Below are 24454 nucleotides of genomic sequence, written 5' to 3' on the forward strand. Positions count from 1 at the left end.
CCGTAAAAATGAAACGTGTCCCATTATACTTGTTTACGGTAGAAACTTGATCGTAATTTATGGCTACTTCGGAAATTTTAATGTATCTTACTGACCTGTAGGTTTCTGTTTATCAATAAATATTTACAAAAACAGTTCATGATAGGAAAACAGAAGGGAAGTTCATGGTAGATTTGTGCGACTTTCTTTCGACAATCTGCCGTAAATAGTGGGTCTTCCCATGAACATGCGTATTCAGAAAGGGAATTCCAAGATGGCGACAGATGACGTCCACGTTCGTCTCTGTGTACAAGAAATTGTGAAGCACGACTTACAAATCAAAGCATTTATTCAGGTATCTGTCGTAATCACATCCTGTAATAACTCTTAACCAGATTTTCCCATTCACAGTCTATACTTACGCCTACTGCCGCAAGCAAAGATGCAGACTACCGTTTGTTTACACGTTCGTTCCCCCGGGTTCGTTCCATCCCCATATGCTTCATGCTTCGCCCGATGCAAGCTCGGCCAGTTACGAGCTCGGCCAGTAGGCGGACTCGGCCACTAGGAGTATGCAACCATTTAAAACTGATGATCAAGACTACGGTGTTTTTCTTTTTTCTATGGTCTTGCCAAAGTTAAAATGCGAAAGCAATGTCAATGTAATCCATCATCGTAATGTTTGCAAACTTCCTTCAACCATGGATGTACCTCCGAGCTCGCACTTATACTAATTACCTGTAACCGTGATAGCCAGCTCCTTGCTGCGGATCTGTGTGTTCCCGGCATTATATGGCCTCTCACCACAGCCAGCCCTGCTGACTGCTGTAGACAAAACTGGCAACATGTGGTCCTAATTTTGACCATGCACGAAAAACTACTTTTCAAAGTGCTTTTGGCCGAAATCAACTCGATTCCGACCTATGCCTCCCAGAATAACTCAACCTCACCATGGATGTAAAAAATAGATTTGGTTTGTACATATTATAGTCACTACATTATTGTTACTTTTGATGTTCTAGAAGTGACAAGCTACAGAAACAGTAGCTGCAAACTTGTAGCTCTACAGTGAGGCAGTCTGGGAGTTTTGGTTTTTGTGACCTCGCTCACCAGTAGAGCTACAATGCTGAAGGCCCTGTAGAGTTCAAAATAAGCGCACCGCACATGGTGTGACCTTTGGGTGTGAAATCCCACGTATAGTATATTTGGACGTACCGATTTATCACTACTGAAGACTAAACACATACACTAACCTTGTCGTTTATGGGGTTTTTGTATTTGTTCAAACACATTGATCGCGTTCCATAAACATTGAGTGTGGGGCATCCATGTTGCTGGGAGGGGGTCCAGACACTTCGCACCAAAACCAGTTCGCCCCACACAACTTCGTCCAAAAACCATTTCGCACCAAAAAAACCTCGTCCCAAGTACTCCCTCGTCCAATGCCACTTCGCCCCAAGTACCAACTCGTACTAAAACCACTTCGCTTACCGTATATTTCCGTCAACTCGTCCTAAAACATCGATGTCACGATGTATCATATTAACATTGTTTTTACCTGCAACTTGGCTACCACAAATCATTTATTCTTCCATGAAACCATACCATATATTAGAAAAAAGAAACACACAAACTACTGAATGGTACATTTCAGGTGCCATGCGCGGTATTGCACGATGCGATGTCATTTTCTCGAAATGTGTACAATTTCAAGATTTCAGTCCTGGGATGGTAGAAAGGTGATTAAAACTTCACTGGCAGTGGTTGGTTATTTTCAGCTTTTAACGGTTTCCGATAAATTGGGGAGTTAAGTCGTGTCTTCGGGTCGCAATGGTTTTGGGTGATATTTGGGGCAAAGAGATTTTGGTATGAGGTTGTTTTGGTGCGAAGTGGTTTTGGTGCGAAATGGTATGGGACGAGATGGTATGGTGCGAAGTGGTTTTGGTGCGAAGTGTCTGGGAGCCTCTGGGAGCCGCCAATACCGGAAGTTGATAATGGCAGCTCCCAGAAATGTTTTGGAAGGCGATCGACGTGTTTGAACAAATACCAAACATCATAAACAAGGTTATGGTTAGTCTTCAGTAGACTAGTGATAAATCGGTACAACCAAATATACTATATTTTGGATTTCACACCCAAATGCCGCACCATGTGCGGTGCGCTTAATTTGAACTCTACAGGGCCTTCAGCATTGTAGCTCTACTGGTGAGCGAGGTTGCAAAAACCAAAACTCCCAGACTGCCTCACCGTACAGCTACAATTTTGCAGCTACAGAAGCAGATATTCATTTCTTGAGATGCTATAGAATACTGTTCCTGGGTAAACTTGATTACTTTCATTTTCTGGTTTTTTTTTTATCCATCCACTCTGAAATTCTTCATATCACCATTGAATTTGTGAGAGGATGTCTGAAGGGAAAGTTTTTGAATGTTTTTGAATTGAATCCAAGGTTACATGATCTTCTGTTTTTGTGTTTCTTGATACCAGGAACACCAGTCGTTGAGATCAAGTATTCTTGAGATAATTTTCCATCATTTAAATCTGATATCAAGCTGTGCATTGAGAATAGTGTAATACCTCTCCGTTAGATAGAAGTTGAATTATAAGCATGACTTCAAAATTTTGCATCTGTAGAAATTCTCTCTGTCATTCCTTCAGGACATCAGAGATACTGCCACCAGTGAGGATAAATTGAGTGAGATTAATGGACATATCAAGGAAAAGCTTCAAATTTTACGGAATAGAATAGACGTAAGTAAACATTTCAGTATTGAACTCTAATCTTGTCCTTCAGATTTGAATGAATTATTATATTATTATTATTACATTGATAAGAAAAAGTGTTGTTGATTTTGGACTCGCTCACAGTCCCTTTTTTGAAAGACATTGTGGCCCTGTCTTGCAGTTGACAATATATCAAAGTGAGCTGGCTTTCACCCAGTTTGCTAAACATTGTCAGTGAATTTTTCTCTGCCAGACTACCTAGAGTACATAACAGCAGTGTAGATAGTGAAAACTTCATTGTGAATCGGGGAATGTTAGTGAATCTTAATAAACTTATGGATTCTTGAAAGAATATGTACTTTATGTATTGACACTTTTTAGGAATTACTGTTAATTTACTCTGCCTAAATTTTTGCCAAATATTGTTCATGTACCTTTCACAGATTACATTCTTGATAATCACTTTGAAAAGGGTTCATTTTTGTGATGTCACACCATAGATGCTTGTGAAAGCATTTATGGCACTCATTTATGGCAAGTTTTCACCCTTTGCACGCCGATATAAGCGTACATATGGTTTGCTTACATCATAATTGCACAGCTAATGTTGGAGCAGTTTTCACATATGTGTCATGTAGTGATTGACAGTTATTTCACAGTTTGAATCACAGAAGACCTGTTTACCAAGGGCCATCCCTTTGATCCTAAAGTGATTTTTTACCATGATCATCGTAATTTAAAAGCTTTTGTTAAACTTCATGGATAACTGTAGGTGTAGGTGTTTATGAGACAGTCTATTTTTATGATACATATATGCCAATAATGTTTGTTTGAGATTGATTTAGGCTGATTTTCATGGAGCAGTTGACCTTGCTCAATGCTGTTGCCAGTTGTCACTTAATTTTCAATGAGTTTCGTGTTGCTTTATATCCTGCACCTGAGTTTAAGTTCGGTTACATCCTCAAGAGTTCAGCTACATGTATTTCTGAGCAATCACTTCAATCAAAGTCTGCTTTGTGAAGATACCACAAGAAGCTCATGTAGTTCTCACAGCATGATAGCAAAAACTGATACAACTGGTTGCACTCTATGGGTACCAGGCTAATTCACTTTGATATTACAGTATGATTACTGTTGAAACTGCAGCAAAGTGAATTGAAATGAGTTGATACATATGGCGCTGATTTCCTCACAAGATGATGTGTTGCACATTCTCTTTTGTACCATGTGTTATTCTTGGGACTTATTCTGGTACAATGTAGTTTGATCAAAATTACTTTATCAGTTTTTACTTTTGCATTGTGTTTTAATATCTTGAAGTTACCTATTGTATTCACATTTGGAATACTAAGAATTTCCACTTGTGTAACTGAACATAGCTATCAGCATGCAAATGGCATTAAATTAGCAGCCTTGACCAATGGGTACAACCAACTTACCACTGCTGCAAAATGTTTTTAATAAGGTGTTTATGGGTGTTTCTCTTCCAAAGCTTTGATACAATTTTTTTGATTGTTGATACAATTTTTACAATTAGACTTTCACTGGTTGCCAATGCCATATTGGCTGTGGACTTTGTAGCAGTGCAGTTCTGTTTTTCTGCAATCTACCACACACACTACTGTCAAGCAATAAATGCTATGAATATACGACTAGTTTTTACTAAACAATACACTTAACCTGGTATATTTTCTTTGTGCATTAAGATTTGAAGTAACTAAACTTTTATCGGTATATCATTTCTATCATATTGTTATGACAGTATATTTTAATTTAAAAAAAAAAAATTAAATTTTCTCTAACTAAAAGCTTGAATAAAGTCTGCATGTTACATTGGATCTGAAATATGAATAATTGCAGTTGACCAATCTCCTGCACAGTAGACATTTGTGTTTCAGTGCACACAGCACACACTAGTGACTTTAAAGGCCAGGGACTTGATCCCCAGGATCAAGTTTGTTTTAGTCTATAAGAGGATTACAGAGTGTCATAGCCCTTTGTTTTCCATTGAAATTGTAATCTAATAAGTAGATTTCCGTGCAAGACAATCTGATGCCAGCACAGGCCTTTAAGACTCACAGGTACAGACAACATCACAAAAATCTTTGCATATCCACGAATGTAAAACTTGATTAGAATTGATTTCACCATTGTACCGGTATCTCATTTGTTTATTAATTTTTGTAGATAAATCCCTAATTCCCTTCTCAATAAGTTATTCCTCTAATTTATTGATTAAGATTTACAATACACTGGCATATCAGTGTATTGAACTGTATTGGACAAAGTCACAGTTGGAACCTGTCCAAGTTGTCCTAAACATGAATTGATATTATGTAAATTCTTGATCAATGAATTTTAGGAGGAGAAAGGAATTACATATTCATTTACTTAAATTCATGAATAAAATTTAGTAAAGTAATTGATCTCAGTAATACTTATTTTATAAATGTATTGTTTCTAAATATAATGTTTGAAAAAATTATTCAACATTTTTGGACATGATCGAGATAGCATAGTTTAATTTCTATAATTTATGTTAATATGACATTTTCAGGATTTGGAAAGACTTGCAAAGGAACAAGACAAGGAAACAGATAGGATAAATATTCTAAATGATGTTGACAATCACAGAAAACAGTTACAAAGGTGAGACTGAAAAATTTCCCCAGGGGTAAATGTAAAGAAGAAATTCGCTATCTGTTTTCAAATGAGTAAACTTGAAAATGAAGCAAAGTAAGAGAGCTTGAATTTTCAGTTTGTTTGACCTCTCTGTTTGAACTCACATTATTGACTTCCTCAGAGAGTCTATTGGTTGGCCTGTACCGGTATGTCAACAGCTATCTCTCACACACTTGTGAACTTGTTATTTCTGAAAGCTCAGAACAAGGATAGGTACAAATGGTTGACCTATGAAAATACATGACCACTTATTCTGCAGTGAGATCTAGTAAAGCAGCCAAACAGCGTGTCTAGGTTTTCATGTTTTGACCCACTATTTGTATCTTTCAAACTTCACACAGGGACATTGCAAATTTATTTGTTTCACAATATGATTTTACATATAAACTGACACACACAACTGATATTGACATGTGGTTGGAATGTCTTGTACTTTGCTACAGTACCAAAGCAACCCTAAGAAAAGCCAACCTGACATGTAAACTTCAAATTGATGCTAGAGCTAAGGAAGACTTGATGAGTGGTGGAACAGACCCAGAAATTAGGAAAAGGTAAAAACAGTCTGCCAAATTTACATGTAGTAATTCAAAGGAATGGGCATTGTGTAATACCTAATGAATCATGTGTAAATAACATCTCTGCCTAAAGCCAGAGTGCTGTCTGACCAATGTGACATGCCAGTGTCTTGTATTTTACTGCTTCAGAATATTATATATTTAATTATTGGTATAGGGCCAGCTCTAAAAATATTTATTTTTGATAAACTTTAATTAATTGACTCTAGATTATTTTATGTACAGGTATTGGATAGTGCAAACTGGGGGAAATACTCATGTTTGATGAATTTAATTTTCAATACTCTATATTTTACTTGTAGTTGTTGGTATTAGGCCAACTTTAAGAAATACTCATCTTGGACACAGTTTATTCTTTTTATTGTAGAATATTTTGCACATAGTTATTATTGTAGGGCCAACTTTCAGAAATACTCAGGTTTAAGAAATTTCAATTTAAAATATTTTTTAACTCTATGTACTACTTTACATATTGTAACAGGGCCAACTTTAAGAAATACTCATTTTTGTCTGACTCTTTCCAAAGCTAAACTAACTTGATTCCTCAGGACTTGGACTCTTATTAGTTTAAGCCAAGTAATTTGTCATTATTTGATGTGTCAAACTGACTATGCATATTGCTAAATGGTTACTTTAGAGAAATGAGCTGAAATAAGGTTTCTGAAGAATTTTCAAAATCAATGTCAAGGCTTAAATGATGAAAACACTACCTTATAAATTTTAGAATTTGAGATGAACTTCACCACAGACCCTAGGGTTTGAGACAGTGACTGCATGCATCAAAATGCTGCGAAGAGACTATTTCCTGGTGATGTGCTTCTACAAATCAAAGTAGACTTAGCGGTACTTTTGTTTACATGGCAGTAATTTTGTTTGCAATACTGTGATTTGATTTGCTTGGCAGAGATTGGGTTTTGCCCGCCATGATTTGGTTTTCCTAACTGATTTGTTTGCCAGATAGTTGACTAGAATAATCTTGCCAGGAATGTCAGATATTGTAGGTGATTGGCGATGCTGTTCACCTTTCCATGATTTACCATTGCAAAACCCTTCAGTTCTGATGTGGCGTTGATTTCTTATCATCGGTATTTACTTTTTAATTAGGAAAAACAGAGAAAATCTTGCAAAAACAGCAACGAGTATAACAGAAAATCTGATGAGTATAAGTCGAATAATGGCATCTAGCGTCAAGCAAAGTGAGGAAACAATGCACACATTAGGTAAGGTTTATTCAACATTTTATTGACTTATTCATGATTTTCACTGTATTTTTAGCCAAAGACATTCTGAGATGCTTGAGCAAATGTTTTTATTTGTAAACGACATCAAGAACATATGTGACTATGTAGAAAATTCCTATTTCAATGGTAATTTATATTTCTGGTTTGCACAAGAGTCTGTCAGTCCTTATATCTGATAGCTGGCTGTATATCCTCAAAGGTCAGATGATACTACAACTCAGTGTTTTTTGCTGCCATGATGTCTACTAAAATTGAGTAGGTGATGAGATGTCCCTAGATTGGCCAAATTGATGATAACAAATTTCAGGATAATACTATTTTGCAGGCACCTATTGTCAAGACAAAATCAATAACTTGTTTAAAACTATGGACAGTGTGCAGTTGAATGTTGCTAATGAATACCCAAATATGAATACCCAATATTGTGTGCTTATTATCCCAGGTCTTCAGTTGGACCTGAGAGAGATTTCTGTCAATTTTAGTTATGGCTATTTGTAAATTAGATTAGATATTAAGTATAGGATTATCATGACAGTTAGAGTGAGAACCCAATCTTTGCAAGACTATAATTACTTATATTTGTTTTCAATTTTCCTTGAGGTCATTATAATGAGTCACAGGTTTGGCCAATGGAAAATTTTGCTTTCCCAAGCATTTATTACATCAAACATTCACTTGGCATTTGACTGAAACAAAGTTTCAGTAAGGAGCGATGTCAAAAGTTCAATGTAGGATAAAAAACTTAAATCCTTAAGTTTCCCCCATCCCCCGTAGAAACTTAATTGACTTTTATTGAACCTATTGCCAAAACCAGGTCACATTGACGTGTAAAATGTCAACACGTGCACCAGAAATTTAGCAAAATGTAATTTAAATTCCGAGTGTAACAGAGGCCAACATCATTATTTATGCTAACCATGGCAGGGGCAGTCGTGCACAAGTTGAAAAAACTCTGGTTTCAACACAAAAGTGTGCATTTCTGCTGTATTTGTTTTTCAAAATATTCATTCCCACAGCAATTTTTACCTTAAATCAATTTGTCGGATAGAAACTTTTTTGGGTCAAAACCCCCACCCCAAACTAAAAGGGTTATGTTTTTTGTCTGACATTGAACTTTTGACGTCGCCCTTAAGTGAGCTTGTAAATTCAGTAATCTTTACACTAGATTCATTTACGTTACTAGTTAGTATTCAGGACACATGGCCAGATAGAGGCTCTGAAAGACAAATATTGCTTGTTTTTGGTATTTTGTGCAGCTTCTTTCCAACCAAACTTTGAATGCTGAACTTCATGTAAATATTGTAACAATTAAGAATTCATAAGTGTATTTTCTCTGAAGCAGCATACATTAGTACAAATTTCCCTTTGAAGGGTCGCTGAAATTGTGGGTCACATGTTTGTGTTAGAAAACAAATAGAAGGCAATCCAATTGAAAGTCAGTTGTAGAGATGGCGACATTTCAACTCAGTTATTTCTGGTGAGTTTCAGTCAAAAAGAGCAACAAAGAATAAGCAACGTTGAAAGGTCACCGTTATCTACATCTGATTTTTATCACTGAGAATCCTAAGTCACTAATTTGTACTTATATGTGAAATCACTGAATTGAATGCAATGTATGGTAGTTTTCACTTTTTGCTGCAAATGAATAGATTTGATGATAAAGTGTGACTTTGTCAACCCTGTTGAAAATCTCTCTTCAATGGAAAAGAGCGATATGTACCAGTGAGAATTGATTCATCTTAGTATTTTGTGATGAAAAAAGTGGAAATGTAACGTCATACAGATAGTCACAACATGTAATGGAATCACATCTTCAAACTTGGCAATAATTGTTTCAAAACTTCATTACTATAAAGAAGTCATCTTATGTGTTATAGTATCTAATCATTGAAAGGAGACATTGTTTGATGCAAGGTCTCAAATGTCACTAAACTTTCCCATTCCTAAAACAAAGATTACACAACATGATATGATTATTTTGTCTTTTTACAGTATCTTATGATTTAATTATTTCTTCTTTCTACAGTAACTTCTTCAAAAACTTTACAAGACACACATGAAGAATTCAAAGGCATGCGAGGAGTCATCCAGACCAGCCGTAAACTTTTAACCAAATACAATAGGAGAGAAATAACAGACAAACTTCTTATCATCCTAGCTGTAGCATTTTTTTTTGCAACTGTATTGTACATTTTAAAGAAGCGTCTTTTCTAACAAGTCATATCTGAAATATATATATATATAGGTAGTAACCTTTCTATCAAATCATTGCAAATGTTTTATTTTTTCAAGATTAAGCAACAGATTCTTTATTTTTCATTTGCTGGTATCTAGAAATAAAATTCATCGCTGCAAATTTGTATCTATCCTTTTCTACAATTCTTTGAGTATTCATTGAATCATTAGTGCCCAATAGACTGACATTGTTAGAACAAGTTATTTATTAATTATCTATAATGATAATTTCAGTTCATGTTGTAAGTGCAATAAACCATGTATTAAACTTAGTTTGTGTGTTGTAATTCTTCACATGCAATGGTTCTACTTTGGAGTAAAATGGATGCACTTTATTCCACAGACCCAATACACCCAAGAAATCATGTGATGCAGGTACAAACAAACCCATGTGTACAAATGTGTGTCTGTGCATGTGAGTTTGTTCTGAACAGGGGTTGTGAATTCATCGGGCTGTTAAGTGTTCAAAATATTGATTAATCTTACAATAAAACCTGATAATTACGTGGTAAGAAAAGTACTTTTTACTCTTGAAAAGTGATAATATTGCAAAATGTAAAGGAGATGTAAAGTGAACACTTTGTAAATTCTTTCAAAACTCTGAAAACCGTGGCTAGCAGCTGACCATTCACCGCCCAGATTTTTCGTATCTATGTAGGGTGCATGCAATATCAATTTTTACAGAATGATATTCGCCCAAATTGAATGTTTTTGCCGGAAAGAAAAATAAGGCTTTTCCAAAGTTTCAAAGGGGCATGCTGTCATAATGGTATAAAAATTGCTTTCCGATTCCCAGCCCGGCCCTCTCATGGCCAAATTCGCAGGTTATCGTAACGTTTCTTGGATAGTCGTTCGAGGCGGGCGGCCGTAGGTCGCCGTTTACTTGGAAAAAATAGAAGTAAACGGCTACCTGCGGCCGACCGCCTCGAACGACTATCCAAGCAACGTTACAACCTGTGGCCAAAGAAGTGCGCCATCATGCGTCCACATTGTGTCAGAGAGTCCAATAGCCTCGTTACGGCTAGAGGCGGAGGGGGCGTGGTCATAACGTTACACAGACGAATCACATCGTCCATGGAGAGAGCGACAGATTTTGACGAAGTGCAGCATGGTGGCGAAGGTTTGAATCCCATGGAAGAGTTCGACGAATTTTAATTTCAAATCAAAGGTAGGATATGGATCGATAAATGAAATATTTCACTTTGTAAATGTCTTTAAGTATTAAAATGTGTGGGGAGAAACATTCATGACAAGCTTACCGTCTGCATCCATAATAAAGGCAGATGATGTAGTAGTGCAAGAGATGCGTCACACACAAGAGTACATGGAGTGACTGGTGTACACATGTTGATTGTGTACAAACCATTACGATAACGCTGTCAGGAAGGAGTGGATTGGTGATGAAACAAATCTTCGTTTGTTTGTTTTTTGTTTGTCTGAAAGCTCTAGCTGTAGCATTCTGTTCTCAATGTTCCATTGTCGGTACAGATGTTTGGCCGTTCCCCTACCACAATCTTTGGGGACCACGTTCTTTCGACAAGCGACAGCATGTATATACAGGATGGCTACGTCTTACCCCATCCACGGTATATACACAGAGGGACTGTGGTATATGTAACCCACTGGCCGGACTTGGATTATTCAATAACGACTTGACTCAAGAAATCTTAACAAACTTATGTATGTGTTAACTTCCTCAATATTTCGACAGTGTGCCTGCAAGACTGGCTTGATAATATTGAGGGCTGTCATTTGCAGATGTTAGATGTTAAGAACTTTCTCTTATCTCTTAAAGGCTTATCGACACGGGAGTCGTCATTATTTACGGCCGGGGGGGGGGGGGGGGGGTTCCGGAGGAATTTCATCGGAAACTCCGAAATTTCGAGTAACCCCCTGCCAGCCATGATGAATTTGAGTAACCCCTCTCTCTCTCTCTGACACAGAAATTTTGACTGACACCCCCTCTTAGGAAAGTAAAATATCAATGCAATTATTTTTAAAATTTACAAAAATAGTAAAGACCTTTCAAATCCTGGTGTTGGCCTACCATGCTAGATTATCATCGGTTATCCCATGACAGTTGATAAAGCTGAAACCAACAAAATGAAATTCAAATTCACAACAAAATATAACTGTGGGTCTATAGCTGTCACCCATGTTTTCAGACGGTATTCCTACATTTTACAGGCTGGTTTTGACTTTTACAATTTTCACCCCGCCACTACAGCTATGAGATATTCCATAGACTAGCGTCCACATCTGTCGCAAGCATCCTTTGGGCAAGTTTGTTCGACGATATTTCGAAAAAGTTTCCATCTAAATTACAAATTGCCAACACTCATCGACAGCTTGATTATTAGGGACTCACCACCACCAGAAATTCACTGAAATATCACCTGTTTTCTAGCTTTACCAGACATGACTACCCGGAGACTACCATTTTGCTAGCATAAAACTGTTGGTCGAGGCTCACTGCAGCACATCACTACAGTGACGTAGGCGGTGACCTCTCAACTTCTAAACCCAAACTGAGTAATTCTTGGCCGGCATCCACGCCCCATGAACAATCACAGATCAAAGGACTGAACTTTTTTCCCAAGTAAAAGTTTGATTTCAGTTATGTGAGACTGGCAATGTCCATAAGACGATCGATGGTCATCGATATCACACGATGAATTACAAAGGGTGCTTGCGGCAGATTTGGATGCTACTCTATGGAATATCCCATAGCTGTGGTGGCGGGGTTAAAATAAAAAAAGGCAGGAATCCCGTCTGAAAACACCACAGCTATTGACCCACAGCTAAACAAAATATAGATATAAAAGCTCATGCTATGACCAGTATACAACCATACGATATTGTGCAGTTTGGATGGGTATCATGACAGGGTTTTCACTAGGATATCTGACTGGGCAAAATGTGAAAGTGCAAGGGGGAGAACTCACGAGAGGCTGAGGGAGAAAGTGTCAGAGGGGTGTCCCCTTTTTTGCATGGAAAATTTTGAAAAATTTATGTGTGCAATAGTGCAGTATGGTGCAATCTGAGAGGTGTTTTTTTTTTTTATTTAGTAAAACTGTTAGAACACCCCAAGGGGGAGAGCAAGAGGTGGCTCCCCCTCTCACATAAAAAAATTTTGAGAAATTGATAATGTGTGAAGTGATGCAATCGGAGAGATGTTTCAATTTATTTTGCACTCAGTAAAACTGTTTAAAAGTGACATTGAACACTGATATTTTTATTACATTTTTTGCATGATTAATGTTTACCAAACAATGACAGTAACATTTTGTAAAAAACAGTTGTCAGTTTGCCAGATATTGAAGACCAAAGAATATGCAGGAATGGAAAAATTGTGACCTTCGTGTGTCTTTTGCAAAATCTTACATTTCTTGGGACCATCAGTTAGAGGCAGTATTTTTTAATCCATTCATGATTATTAACAACCTCGCTAGCCATGCAATATCTCCAGCTGCCAGCTTCCAATGAAAAGCCTGAATACAGTATGGTTAATGTCAAAATGGTTATAGAACTGAAGTCCATTAAAATATATGTTTCTATGATAATAGGCCCAAAGGATGAATTCAAACAGTTCAGTTTTGTCCTAGATCCTGTGAAAAGTTTGATAAATTTATGTGTGCAATGATGTAGTCTGGTGTGATCTGAGAGGTGTCTTCAATTTGTTCTATTACTAATAAAACTGTTGGAACACCTCAAGGGGGAGGGGAGCACGAGAGGGGGATGTTTCCCCCTTCCTGCATCAAGAATTTTGAGAAATTGATGTGTGCAGTGATGCAATTTGAGAGGTGTTTCAATTTATTTCACACCGAAAATTGAGTAACCCTCCTCTTTCCTCTTTCATCCCACATTTTGAGCAACCCTCCCTTGTAGCTTTCAATTTTTTGAGTAACCCCCTCCAATTCCTCCAACCCCACTCCCAACACGGTCGAGGACGAGGTAGTAACATGATGAGGTAGTAACGATACATTGTAAAATAATCGGAACTCTACAAGTGCAGTATTCTTGCGTCCCTCCATTATCACTCTATCTTGAAGACAGACTTGGAAACTAAATTACGCATATTGTCACTTTGTAGGTTTACTTAATATAATACATAAGATAGGGAACGTCTTTCATTTGTTGAGCTCAGGAACAAATGGTTTTATGTGATTGAGGGTGGTGAGAATATATGGGGATTTATGCAAACTAAATATGTAAAAAATTATTTTTCTGAAATGAAATGTGGGCAAAATGTGCTCAAGACTTACAACCACATGCAATTTGACCAATTATTTGATACTGTACAATTATACAAAGAAGTAAACAGCATAATTTACCCAGTTAACACAGAATTTAAAACTTCAGTTCATATAAATGAAAACTCAAGTTCCTGACCAGTTAATGTTTGTCCAGGTTACATAGAGAAAGACTTGTCTACTAGTTGGAAAATCCATCGTGACATCAGCAACTTTATTTTCCATCATTTTTTCATCTGCGCTTAAAGGTATTTATGCATTAGTAAATGAACAGAAAAGATAAAAATGTCATCAAAAATACACTTTGAAAGTGGTTACAGTAACTTATAACACCGATTCTGAAATCACTAAATAGTGTATACTGGTAGAACCTTAACTAAGTTTGTGATAATGTAATTGTCATGCTTAGGTAGAAATACAAGTGTAATCTTTGTGAATTTTAGCCAAATGGTCAGATCTGTTAAGCTGCCCTTCAGAGTATGCACAAGTTTTACTTACCTCAATATCCACCTGACTTGACTTTACAACGTAATGAAATCTTGTCATTTCTTCATTTAACTTTACAGTTTTATTTCTTAACAACAAAGCTCAAGTAAAAAGAAGAGATGGCTGACTTAAACTCAGCACAGCTATCTTCAGAATTAGAACAACTATTAGAAGACTTTGAAAAGAGTTGTGATTTTGACCAAGAATTTGAACAGAAAGTAAAAGATGTAGAAGAATGGCTTGATGAAGTGGCATGTGATTATGACAGTACATCCAAATGTGATGACAACATACAGACATCAAGTTTGTCTTCCAGTGAGACAGATGGTACAGTAGCACCTGTCATGAATGATGTCAATGCAAACACTGATAGAGGAGTATGTGGTGAAAAACATTGTGGAAGTGCAAGCCCACCAATTTCCAGACCAGTCCCTTTGGCACTTCAAACTGAAACAGCAGAAAGTACCGGTATGATACCGATGCATTGTTTTGATCAGTGTAAAGTGCCAACTACCCAATATGAAACTAGATCAGTCGTCCAAAAGCTTATAGATGAGGACTTTTCTGATCATAATAGTTGTGATAGTGGTTTCCATGGTGATCATAGTGGAGAAGGCAAAACTGATGCATTTAGAAACACCTTGAGCAGGACGACTCAGAGGAATAGATATTCAACTGGGCAGGATGTAATGTTAACAAGTCATCAGACACTGCCTCATTGCTACAGTAACAGCCAACAGTATGATGCTAGTTCAGTGTACCATGGTAAGTTTGTATTATTCATCAACAGTAATCACATGCACACAGCAATTTAGTTGTCTTTAGGCAATGAGTATGGAATTTATGCTCGTGCTATTCTGTTCGAAGGCATCATTTGTCTGTGTCATGGTTTCAAGTATTTGGTGTGCAAATCAAATATTTGGTGTGCAATCAATTTTCTGTATAAACTCTCATAAACAACATGCTGGCAAGTCAGTATGAATGATCCAAGGTGTATAACAGCTATAGTATGAATACACTTGGATATTTACCTGACATCAGTTACATAGTGTGTTTCAGCTGCTCTATTAAGACACTTCTAAGAAATGCCCAGATATGCCCTAGTACACCAAGCAGACAATTGAAATGTAAAATAAGGTTATATTCTTTCTTAAGACACTTCTAAGAAATGCCCAGATATGCCCTAGTACACCAAGCAGACATTGAAATGTAACATAAGCAGTGTTCTCACCAGAAAAAAAATTTTGTGGGACATTTTGTCCCGCTGACCAAAACAAAGCGGACAACGGATGATTTTTGTGAGACAATATATAAATATGTTTAAAAAGTCAAACTGCAAATACGAACCATATTCTATGCATGGAAAAAATAAAGGACTCAACAACTCATTCAACTTAACAACTTTTTTGTAAACATTCGGTGAAAATATCAACTGATATTGAATATCAGTGCCTTTAATGAAAAGTCTATGGGACTTTCGTTCTTTCCAGTGTGAAAGTCCATTTCGGGGCCCTCTACAATAACAGTAGTTGCTGGAGTGTCCAGTTGTTCAGCTCCCAGTTGATTCCTGTCATGAGTTACTTTTTTTTCGCACACTAAACCCCCTTTCACAACCAGCAGAAGGAATAGGCCAAGTCAGCATTTATTTAGATCATGAAACATAGCCCTATGATGTTTGTAACAATCATCAACTTTTGACGTGAAATTTTGGTCGCCAGCCAAGGCTACAAATTTTGTCGATTGAAGCATGGAAAAAAGACGCCCATGTTCTCACGTATAAGTTCGCCTGGAATAATATACTTATCACATGCGCAAGCCAAGAATTGATAATTGTTTGCATAATAAGAGAACTTTCCTCCAACTATTCCACATTTAAACCTCGGAACTACTTTTGGAATAATATCATCAATCGGCAGTGGGCCAGTCGATCATTTCCAGTCGTAGGTACTAGGTCACATGGGCGAGGAACGGAGCAAATGCCTGATAACCTCACACAACACGTATCTCCCGCGAAGTTTATACATGATTCCAAACATAGCAAAGACCTAAAAATTATCTCAGACAAAGTTGCGTTATTTTTCGAGAACAAAAATTCACTGAATCTCAACGGCACGAACACTATAACGTCGTTCCCGTCAAGACCCTGGTTGCCATGCGGAACTCACAGTATAATGCTACCAGCTTCGAGTTCGTTGTTTTCGAAAAATGTTCATGTAATTCCTTAGGGATATACAAGCTTTACATTCTTGTGTTTTCGTAGTTCGGATTATCGTTGTCGTAGCCTATGAAAATATTTATCGTGCCCATGACGCCTCCAGCTTCCGCGAATTCCGTGGACATGTACCGGTATGCATGCAAGGCGAACACCACGTCCAGTGCGTCAGACTACCACAGTCTCGTGTGGTTCAATACACGACGGCCGCTGTGTGGTATACGTAATGATAATGCATCCACACATCGGCCATCATGTATCGAATCACAAGTGACTGTGGCTTAAGTACGCCCTCTGACGGGTATTGCCTCCAGATTGCCTCGGTTTCAACCAGGAAGTGTAATTACTCGCGTCAATCATTTACGTCCATGGTGAGAAGTATTGGCTGTATGATACGGCCGGCCGCGCCGTACGGCTGGCATCACGAAAGTTTATAATTTCAAAGGCGCGCCACTATTGGCGCGCACGCCCAAGAAATCCGCGACAAAACAGAAAAATATGCGAGAATGTCGCGGAATCGCGGCCTGGTGAGAACGCTGCATAAGGTTATATTCTTTCTTAAGACACTTACCAGATATGCCCTAGTACACCAAGCAGACAATTGAAATGTAAAATAAGGTTATATTAATATTCTTTCTCAATTTTTACAAAATTAAAGTGCTCATGTTTTGAGACTGTGGACTTGTCACTTATCATACCAGCAAACTAGTGTAGCTTTATACAGAAATTATGATAAGGTTGTGCTGTAAGCTGTGAGAACTTCAAGTTTGGGCCAGCCATTACAAATCTGCATGGTCTATATGGTGTGTCTTACGTTTCCTCTTTTCTTGAAAGGTAACTTCAATTGTCATGAGGTGAACTTCTGTACAGAATGTTTTCTTCAGAAACTGTATGAATTGACCTGTACAGTGTATATTTACTTGTCTTGAACAGAGAAATCCATTTTGCTACCACAACTCTAAACCCAATGTTTGACGGTACTGTTTGGAATGATTAACAACTAACCTGTCTACCTGTATGCTCAGTAGTCCTCTCCTGGCCCTGTTGCATGATCTTCAGTGCATCTTCTCAGCTCCATACTCCTACCAAAATGTGACACATGAATATTTGTAGTAAATATTATTCTGGTATTTCCAAAAATAACGACATATACTCAGACTTCTGATGGGCATTGAACACCTGACATATCATATGAAATGAAATTTATGGTAGGTAGTTTGAACTACAGGTTGAGTATTGGACCTATACTATAGTACACTCTGCTGAATTCAACGTAGCAGTTGTAACTGTGTAACATCTTCAGAATCTTCAGTGAATGTTCAGCATATTAGACATGAAATTGGTGGCTAAAATACTTCCATATTTCACATGAAAATAACAATTCTTGGCCTGTGCATGTGTAAATTGATTTTTTTTATTCAAAAAGGGTTTGCAGTGAACTGAAAAGTGACAGTATTATAATTTGTAAAGACATTATTTTCAGTAAATGCGTCATCTTGTCTCTCAACAATACAAAATTACAAATATCATAATCTTTAACCCTTTTCCTGCCAAGTCGGTGAAAATCCGCTTGAAATTCGGTGTAGCCAGAATCTAAGCACTGGTGACCGTTATTCTCCCAACCCGGTGGAAATCGGCCCTTTTTGGGTACCCCCTTTCCTGCCAAGTCGACGGCACTACGTTTTGCTATCCCCTGTGCGTTTAGGGGTCATCCAAGGAGAGGTTTTCTGACAAGGAACGCCTTTTCCCCTCGAAATGGGTTCGCAGGGAGTCGATAGACAGGGAAAGGTGCAGAAACCTGTCCGCCAGTCCCCCACACCCGAGGGGGGCTGGTTTTTTTTTACCGCTTTTTAGCGGACTTGGCAGGATAGCATGGTGACGTTTTCTGGCGGAGTTGGACATACTTTGCTGCCTGGCACTATAGAGATTGCTGCCGAACTTGACCAACTCGGCAATGCTAATCTAGAAGGCTACCTCTTGCAAACGACTTGGCAGATATGCCGATGGTGCGAGACGAAAGTCACTTATTCAGTTGTGCGTGACTGAAAATTAGAACGTATTTTTGACGGGACGGCTCGACTTGTTCCTCCGATGGAACGGATATGAACGACTCGGAAATACCATTACAAACTGGTGTCCGACGTACTAAGCTGGGCTTCAGCTCTGCAAGTTCAAGCCAGGCAACGTCCTTCACCGCCTTGGCCGTGCCATTCAATGGACGTAGCTTTAGATTTTTTATTTATTCCATCGTCCGAAGTATTGGCTCTGGTTTGCAGGCAAACGTATCCTCTTGCCGACGCATTAGTAACTACGTACGCTGTTTGCGTACAGAGAATTCAAAAGGTGACATAAGGTCAATAGGCTACGGGGATACCGCCTGCAGTTAGCAGGGACTGCTTTTGTTATGCAAACCAGCTAGCAGTACAATATGGCTGCCAGGCATGTGGACACGTCGATGGCTAGAACAATGGAAGCATATTGCGTTGCACCCGTGCATCGCAAAAGTGAACTGAAGACTTGGGTGTAGTGACTGGTTATCACTGGTTAGCTGCAGCCCAAGCCATGTCGGTACAAACCCGTACCTGACTGAGGACCACTCGATTAAGTCAGTAATGAACGGTAACACTCGTAAGCCAACTCCCAACTGAGCTGGCTGAACTACGTTGAGCTGTGCTTCAATGGCTCAGCCATGTCATTAATACAACGGCAAAAACGTAGTTTTTGTGCTACACTGCCAAGTCGTTTAAGGTACGTATTCAATTGACCCTACCCTGGGAAACAGGACAGGTTTGACGGTGCTTCTGCACCCCTAGCACGACCCTCAGGGTCTCTGACTAACAGACGAGTGAGGTGATGTTTGTGCCTAGCGGACGTGCGTAATACTGAAGGAGTTTATTTCCGAAAAAATAACATGAAACGGCAATAAAATGACGCACTCCCAGGGGCAAACAAAGCCGGTGACCTCAATTTTTTTCTGCAGCAACCCTTGAGCTCCTTCCCCTGTCTACGGGCATGTAGAAATTATCGAAGTCTAACACGTATAAGTACGGCTAAAACTACCCTGAAAATGGGCGATTTCTGCCAAAATGCCTGGCAGGATAACATGCAGGAGAGCCAATCTTTTGCAGGCACATATTATGGGGCGGTTTTTCTACTGACTTTGGGAGAATAACGGACAAGGGCGCTCGGCAGGAAAAGGGTTAATACTGCAGGCAAATAGTGGTCAATGTTATACCTTCTTGATTAGTCTGTCAAAAGACCTGATGAAATATTACATGTTAATTATTAGAGAATTAACTATTTTTCAGTTACTGTATACGAGAAAAAATCTAAAATATTAAAATCCAAGTTCTACTTTGTTGGAAATTTGAGGCTACTCATGAAAGTGGAACTGGACTTCTAGTAACTTATTGGTATATTGGTGCACACATGAAAATACTCATGCATGGTGTTTCAACCCTTGAATTATATTTCTGCAGTTGTGGATACAGTGTTTTCAATTTTTTGAAGACAGTTTGAACTACAAAAAAGTATGCGGTTGCATAAACCTGTTGTACAGTTGCATTCAGTTTATTAACAGTAGATCAAACCAGAAAGATAATATAGCTGCAAGCAGCAATGCCGGGGCCAAAGCAATCTTAAGTGGGAAAAAGAAGGCAAATGTATTCAGAGAGGGCAAAGGTCATTACCGTTACATGTCTTTTTTGCAACAAAACTTTCTTTCCTTATGTTACATCTGTCAACAAAAAATCAGAACACTAGGTTTATTGCTAGCTCAAAATTAGAAATGTGCACAATTATGAGGTACTGCATGTGGCATCATAAGGTCTAAGATCGTGCCAAATATGAAGGGTATAGGACTCTTGGTTACTGAGTTATGGACAAATATGTATATTTATGGACAACAGGTCATCGAGGTCACGTGACATTTTGTCAAAAAAATTGTATCCCATAGTTATCCCTATATACCAAAAATCAGACCTCTAGCTCTGTTGGCTTGCCCAAAATTAGACATGTGCATATTTAATTAGGCATGACATATGGTACCATAAGGTCTCCCATCATACTAAATATGAAGGGTGAAGCCCTTGCGGTTACTGAGTTATGGACAGATATGTATATTTGAGGTCAAAGGTCATCGAGGTCACGTGACATTTTGTAAAAAAAATTGTATCCCTTAGTTATTCCTATATACCAAAAATCAGACCTCTAGCTCTATTGGCTTGCCGAAAATTAGATATGTGCATATTTAATGAGGTACAGCATATCTTACCATAAGGTATCCCATCTTACCAAATATGAAGGGTGTAGTCCTTGTTGTTACTGAGTTATGGACAGATATGTATATTTGAGGTCAAAGGTCATCGAGGTCATGTGACATTTTGTCAAAAAAATTGTATCCCATAGTTATTCCTATATACCAAAAATCAGACCTCTAGCTCTGTTGGCTTGCCCAAAATTAGATATGTGCATATTTAATGAGGCATGACCTATGGTACCATAAGGTCTCCCATCATACCAAATATGAAGGGTGCAGTCCTTGTGGTTACTGAGTTATGGACAGATATGTATATTTGAGGTCAAAGGTCATCGAGGTCATGTGACATTTTGTCAAAAAAATTGTATCCCATAGTTATCCCTATATACCAAAAATCAGACCTCTAGCTCTGTTGGCTTGCCCAAATTAGATATGTGCATATTTAATGAGGCATGACCTATGGTACCATAAGGTATCCCATCTTACCAAATATGAAGGGTGTAGTCCTTGTGGTTACTGAGTTATGGACAGATATGTATATTTGAGGTCAAAGGTCATCGAGGTCATGTGACATTTTGTCAAAAAAATTGTATCCCATAGTTATCCCCATATACCAAAAATCAGACCTCTAGCTCTGTTGGCTTGCCCAAAATTAGATATGTGCATATTTAATGAGGTACAGCATATCTTACCATAAGGTATCCCATCTTACCAAATATGAAGGATGTAGTCCTTGTGGTTACTGAGTTATGGACAGGTATGTATATTTGAGGTCAAAGGTCATCGAGGTCATGTGACATTTTGTCAAAAAAATTGTATCTCATAGTTATCCCTATATACCAAAAATCAGACCTCTAGCTCTGTTGGCTTGCCCAAAATTAGATATGTGCATATTTAATGAGGCATGACCTATGGTACCATAAGGTCTCCCATCATACCAAATATGAATGGTGTAGCCCTTGTGGTTACTGAGTTATGGACAGATATGTATATTTGAGGTCAAGGGTCATCGAGGTCACGTGACATTTTGTCAAAAAATTGTATGCCTTAGTTATTCCTATATACCAAAAATCAGACCTTTAGCTCTATTGGCTTACCTAAAATTAGATATGTGCATATTTAATGAGGTACAGCATATCTTACCATAAGGTATCCCATCTTACCAAATATGAAGGGTGTAGTCCTTGTGGTTACTGAGTTATGGACAGATATGTATATTTGAGGTCAAAGGTCATCGAGGTCATGTGACATTTTGTCAAAAAATTGTGAGGTATAGGATGAGCTTGTCATGTGACATTTTGTTAAAAACCGTAACACTGATACATGTCCTTGTGTACCAAAAATCAGAACTCTAGCACTAGTTTGAAGGCTGGAATAACATATGTGCATAATCAATGTGGTAGAGAAACATGCCAGGGTCATAGGTCAAGTTCATCCTCAAATATTGATTTGCAGTATGATCCCCTGTAGGTCATTGTTCAGTAGTCACTATCCCCCGGCCCCCCACGACTCTCACATAGGCCAGAAAAAGCCATTGGTATAGCTTAGCTGCAGAGGTATAGGGGAGGTCAAAGGTTATTGAAAAATCAGAAAAATAATACTTTAAAAATCTTCTTCTCATAAACGGCAAGGTCATTACCGTTACATGTCTTTTTTGCAACAAAACATTCTTTCCTTATGTTACATCTGTCAACAAAAAATCAGAACACTAGGTTTATTGCTAGCTCAAAATTAGAAATGTGCACAATTATGAGGTACTGCATGTGGCATCATAAGGTCTAAGATCGTGCCAATATGAAGGGTATAGGACTCTTGGTTACTGAGTTATGGACAAATATGTATATTTATGGAAAAAAGGTCATCGAGGTCACGTGATATTTTGTCAAAAAATTGTATCCCATAGTTATCCCTATATACCAAAAATCAGACCTCTAGCTCTGTTGGCTTGCCCAAAATTAGACATGTGCATATTTAATTAGGCATGACATATGGTACCATAAGGTCTCCCATCATACTAAATATGAAGGGTGAAGCCCTTGCGGTTACTGAGTTATGGACAGATATGTATATTTGAGGTCAAAGGTCATCGAGGTCACGTGACATTTTGTCAAAAAATTGTATCCCTTAGTTATTCCTATATACCAAAAATCAGACCTCTAGCTCTATTGGCTTGCCCAAAATTAGATATGTGCATATTTAATGAGGTACAGCATATCTTACCATAAGGTATCCCATCTTACCAAATATGAAGGATGTAGTCCTTGTGGTTACTGAGTTATGGACAGGTATGTATATTTGAGGTCAAAGGTCATCGAGGTCACGTGACATTTTGTCAAAAAAATTGTATCCAATAGTTATTCCTATATACCAAAAATCAGACCTCTAGCTCTGTTGGCTTGCCCAAAATTAGATATGTGCATATTTAATGAGGCATGACCTATGGTACCATAAGGTCTCCCATCATACCAAATATGAATGGTGTAGCCCTCTGGTTACTGAGTTATGGACAGATATGTATATTTGAGGTCAAAGGTCATCGAGGTCACGTGACATTTTGTAAAAAAATTGTATCCCATAGTTATCCCTATATACCAAAATCAGACCTCAAGATCTGTTGGCCTGCCCAAAATTAGATATGTGCATATTTAATGAGGCATGACCTATGGTACCATAAGGTGTCCCATCATACCAAATATGAAGGGTGTAGCCCTTGTGGTTACTGAGTTATGGACAGATATGTATATTTGGGGTCAAGGGTCATCAAGGTCATGTGACATTTTGTGAAAAAAATTGTTTACAATAGTTATCACTATATACCAAAAATCAGACCTGCAGCTCTATTGGCTTGCCCAGAATTAGATATGTGCATAATCAATGAGGTATAGGATGAGCTGGTCATGTGACATTTTGTTAAAAAACCTTAACACTGATACATGTCCTTGTGTACCAAAAATCAGAACTCTAGCTCTAGTTTGAAGGCTGGAATTACATATGTGCATAATCAATGTGGTAGAGAAACATGCCAGGGTCATAGGTTCATCCTCAAAATATTGATTTGCAGTTTGATCCCCTGTAGGTCATTGTTCAGTAGTCACTAGCCCCCAGCCCCCCACGACTCTCACATAGGCCAGAATAAGCCATTGGTATAGCTTAGCTGCAGAGGTATAGGGGAGGTCAAAGGTTATTGAAAAATCAGAAAAATAATACTTTAAAAATCTTCTTCTCATAAACGGCAAGGTGAAAATTCCTGAAATTTGGTATGTAGCATCTAGGTAGTATGGTCTAAAAAGTTTCTTAACAGATTTTCGATTTTTCAATTTTTATGCAAATTAGGTGAAATTAAAATTTTTAATAATTAATAACAGCCAGGTCATGTATCCAATCAAAATATGAAGGGTCAGGTGCACCAGTACTTAGTATGCTTAATATACCCTGCAAATTTGAAAAGGCTGCGCGCAACGGTTTTGGAGATCTAGCTTTGCAAAGAATTGTCGGAAGAAGAGGAAAAAGAAGAAGTGATCCAGAGTAAATACAATAGGGGACAAGCCCCATAGGGCTTTGTCCCCTAAAAATTGTTTCAAGAGAAAAAAATAGTTCAAGAGAAATATTTGCCATTTGAATCAACTTCAAATCTTTTAATCTGATTTAGTTGGTGAATTCCATGTCCCATGACACTCATACAAGAGTGAGGCAGTTTAATTTTCAGTATTTGCGTAGGACACATTGAAGTGCCTTATTCTAGCAGTTGCTAGTAAGATAATCACCAGGCATATGAGATTTGCATACAGCTTCGAAAATGCAGACAACTT

General features: G+C 38.0%; 2 protein-coding genes across 2 annotated transcripts in view; both read left to right on the forward strand.

The window, feature by feature from the left end:
* Positions 1-208: 208 nt before the first annotated feature.
* LOC139120799 (vesicle transport protein SEC20-like) lies at positions 209-9708 on the forward strand. Its single transcript, XM_070685358.1, has 6 exons — positions 209-334; positions 2638-2730; positions 5261-5352; positions 5829-5936; positions 7065-7180; positions 9228-9708. Exons 1-6 carry the CDS (start codon positions 221-223, stop codon positions 9413-9415), a joined length of 711 nt encoding a protein of 236 aa, XP_070541459.1. The 5' UTR covers positions 209-220; the 3' UTR covers positions 9416-9708.
* An 800-nt stretch (positions 9709-10508) lies between these two features.
* LOC139119590 (uncharacterized) overlaps positions 10509-24454 on the forward strand; it is a 30377-nt gene continuing 16431 nt past the window's right edge. Inside the window, exons 1-2 of the mRNA XM_070683434.1 lie at positions 10509-10604; positions 14256-14940. Coding sequence (XP_070539535.1) covers positions 14295-14940 — 646 coding nt within the window. The 5' untranslated portion in view covers positions 10509-10604; positions 14256-14294. The remainder of the gene's footprint in view (positions 10605-14255; positions 14941-24454) is intronic.

Source organism: Ptychodera flava, chromosome 20 (assembly GCF_041260155.1).
Source record: "Ptychodera flava strain L36383 chromosome 20, AS_Pfla_20210202, whole genome shotgun sequence".
Lineage (NCBI taxonomy): Eukaryota > Metazoa > Hemichordata > Enteropneusta > Ptychoderidae > Ptychodera > Ptychodera flava.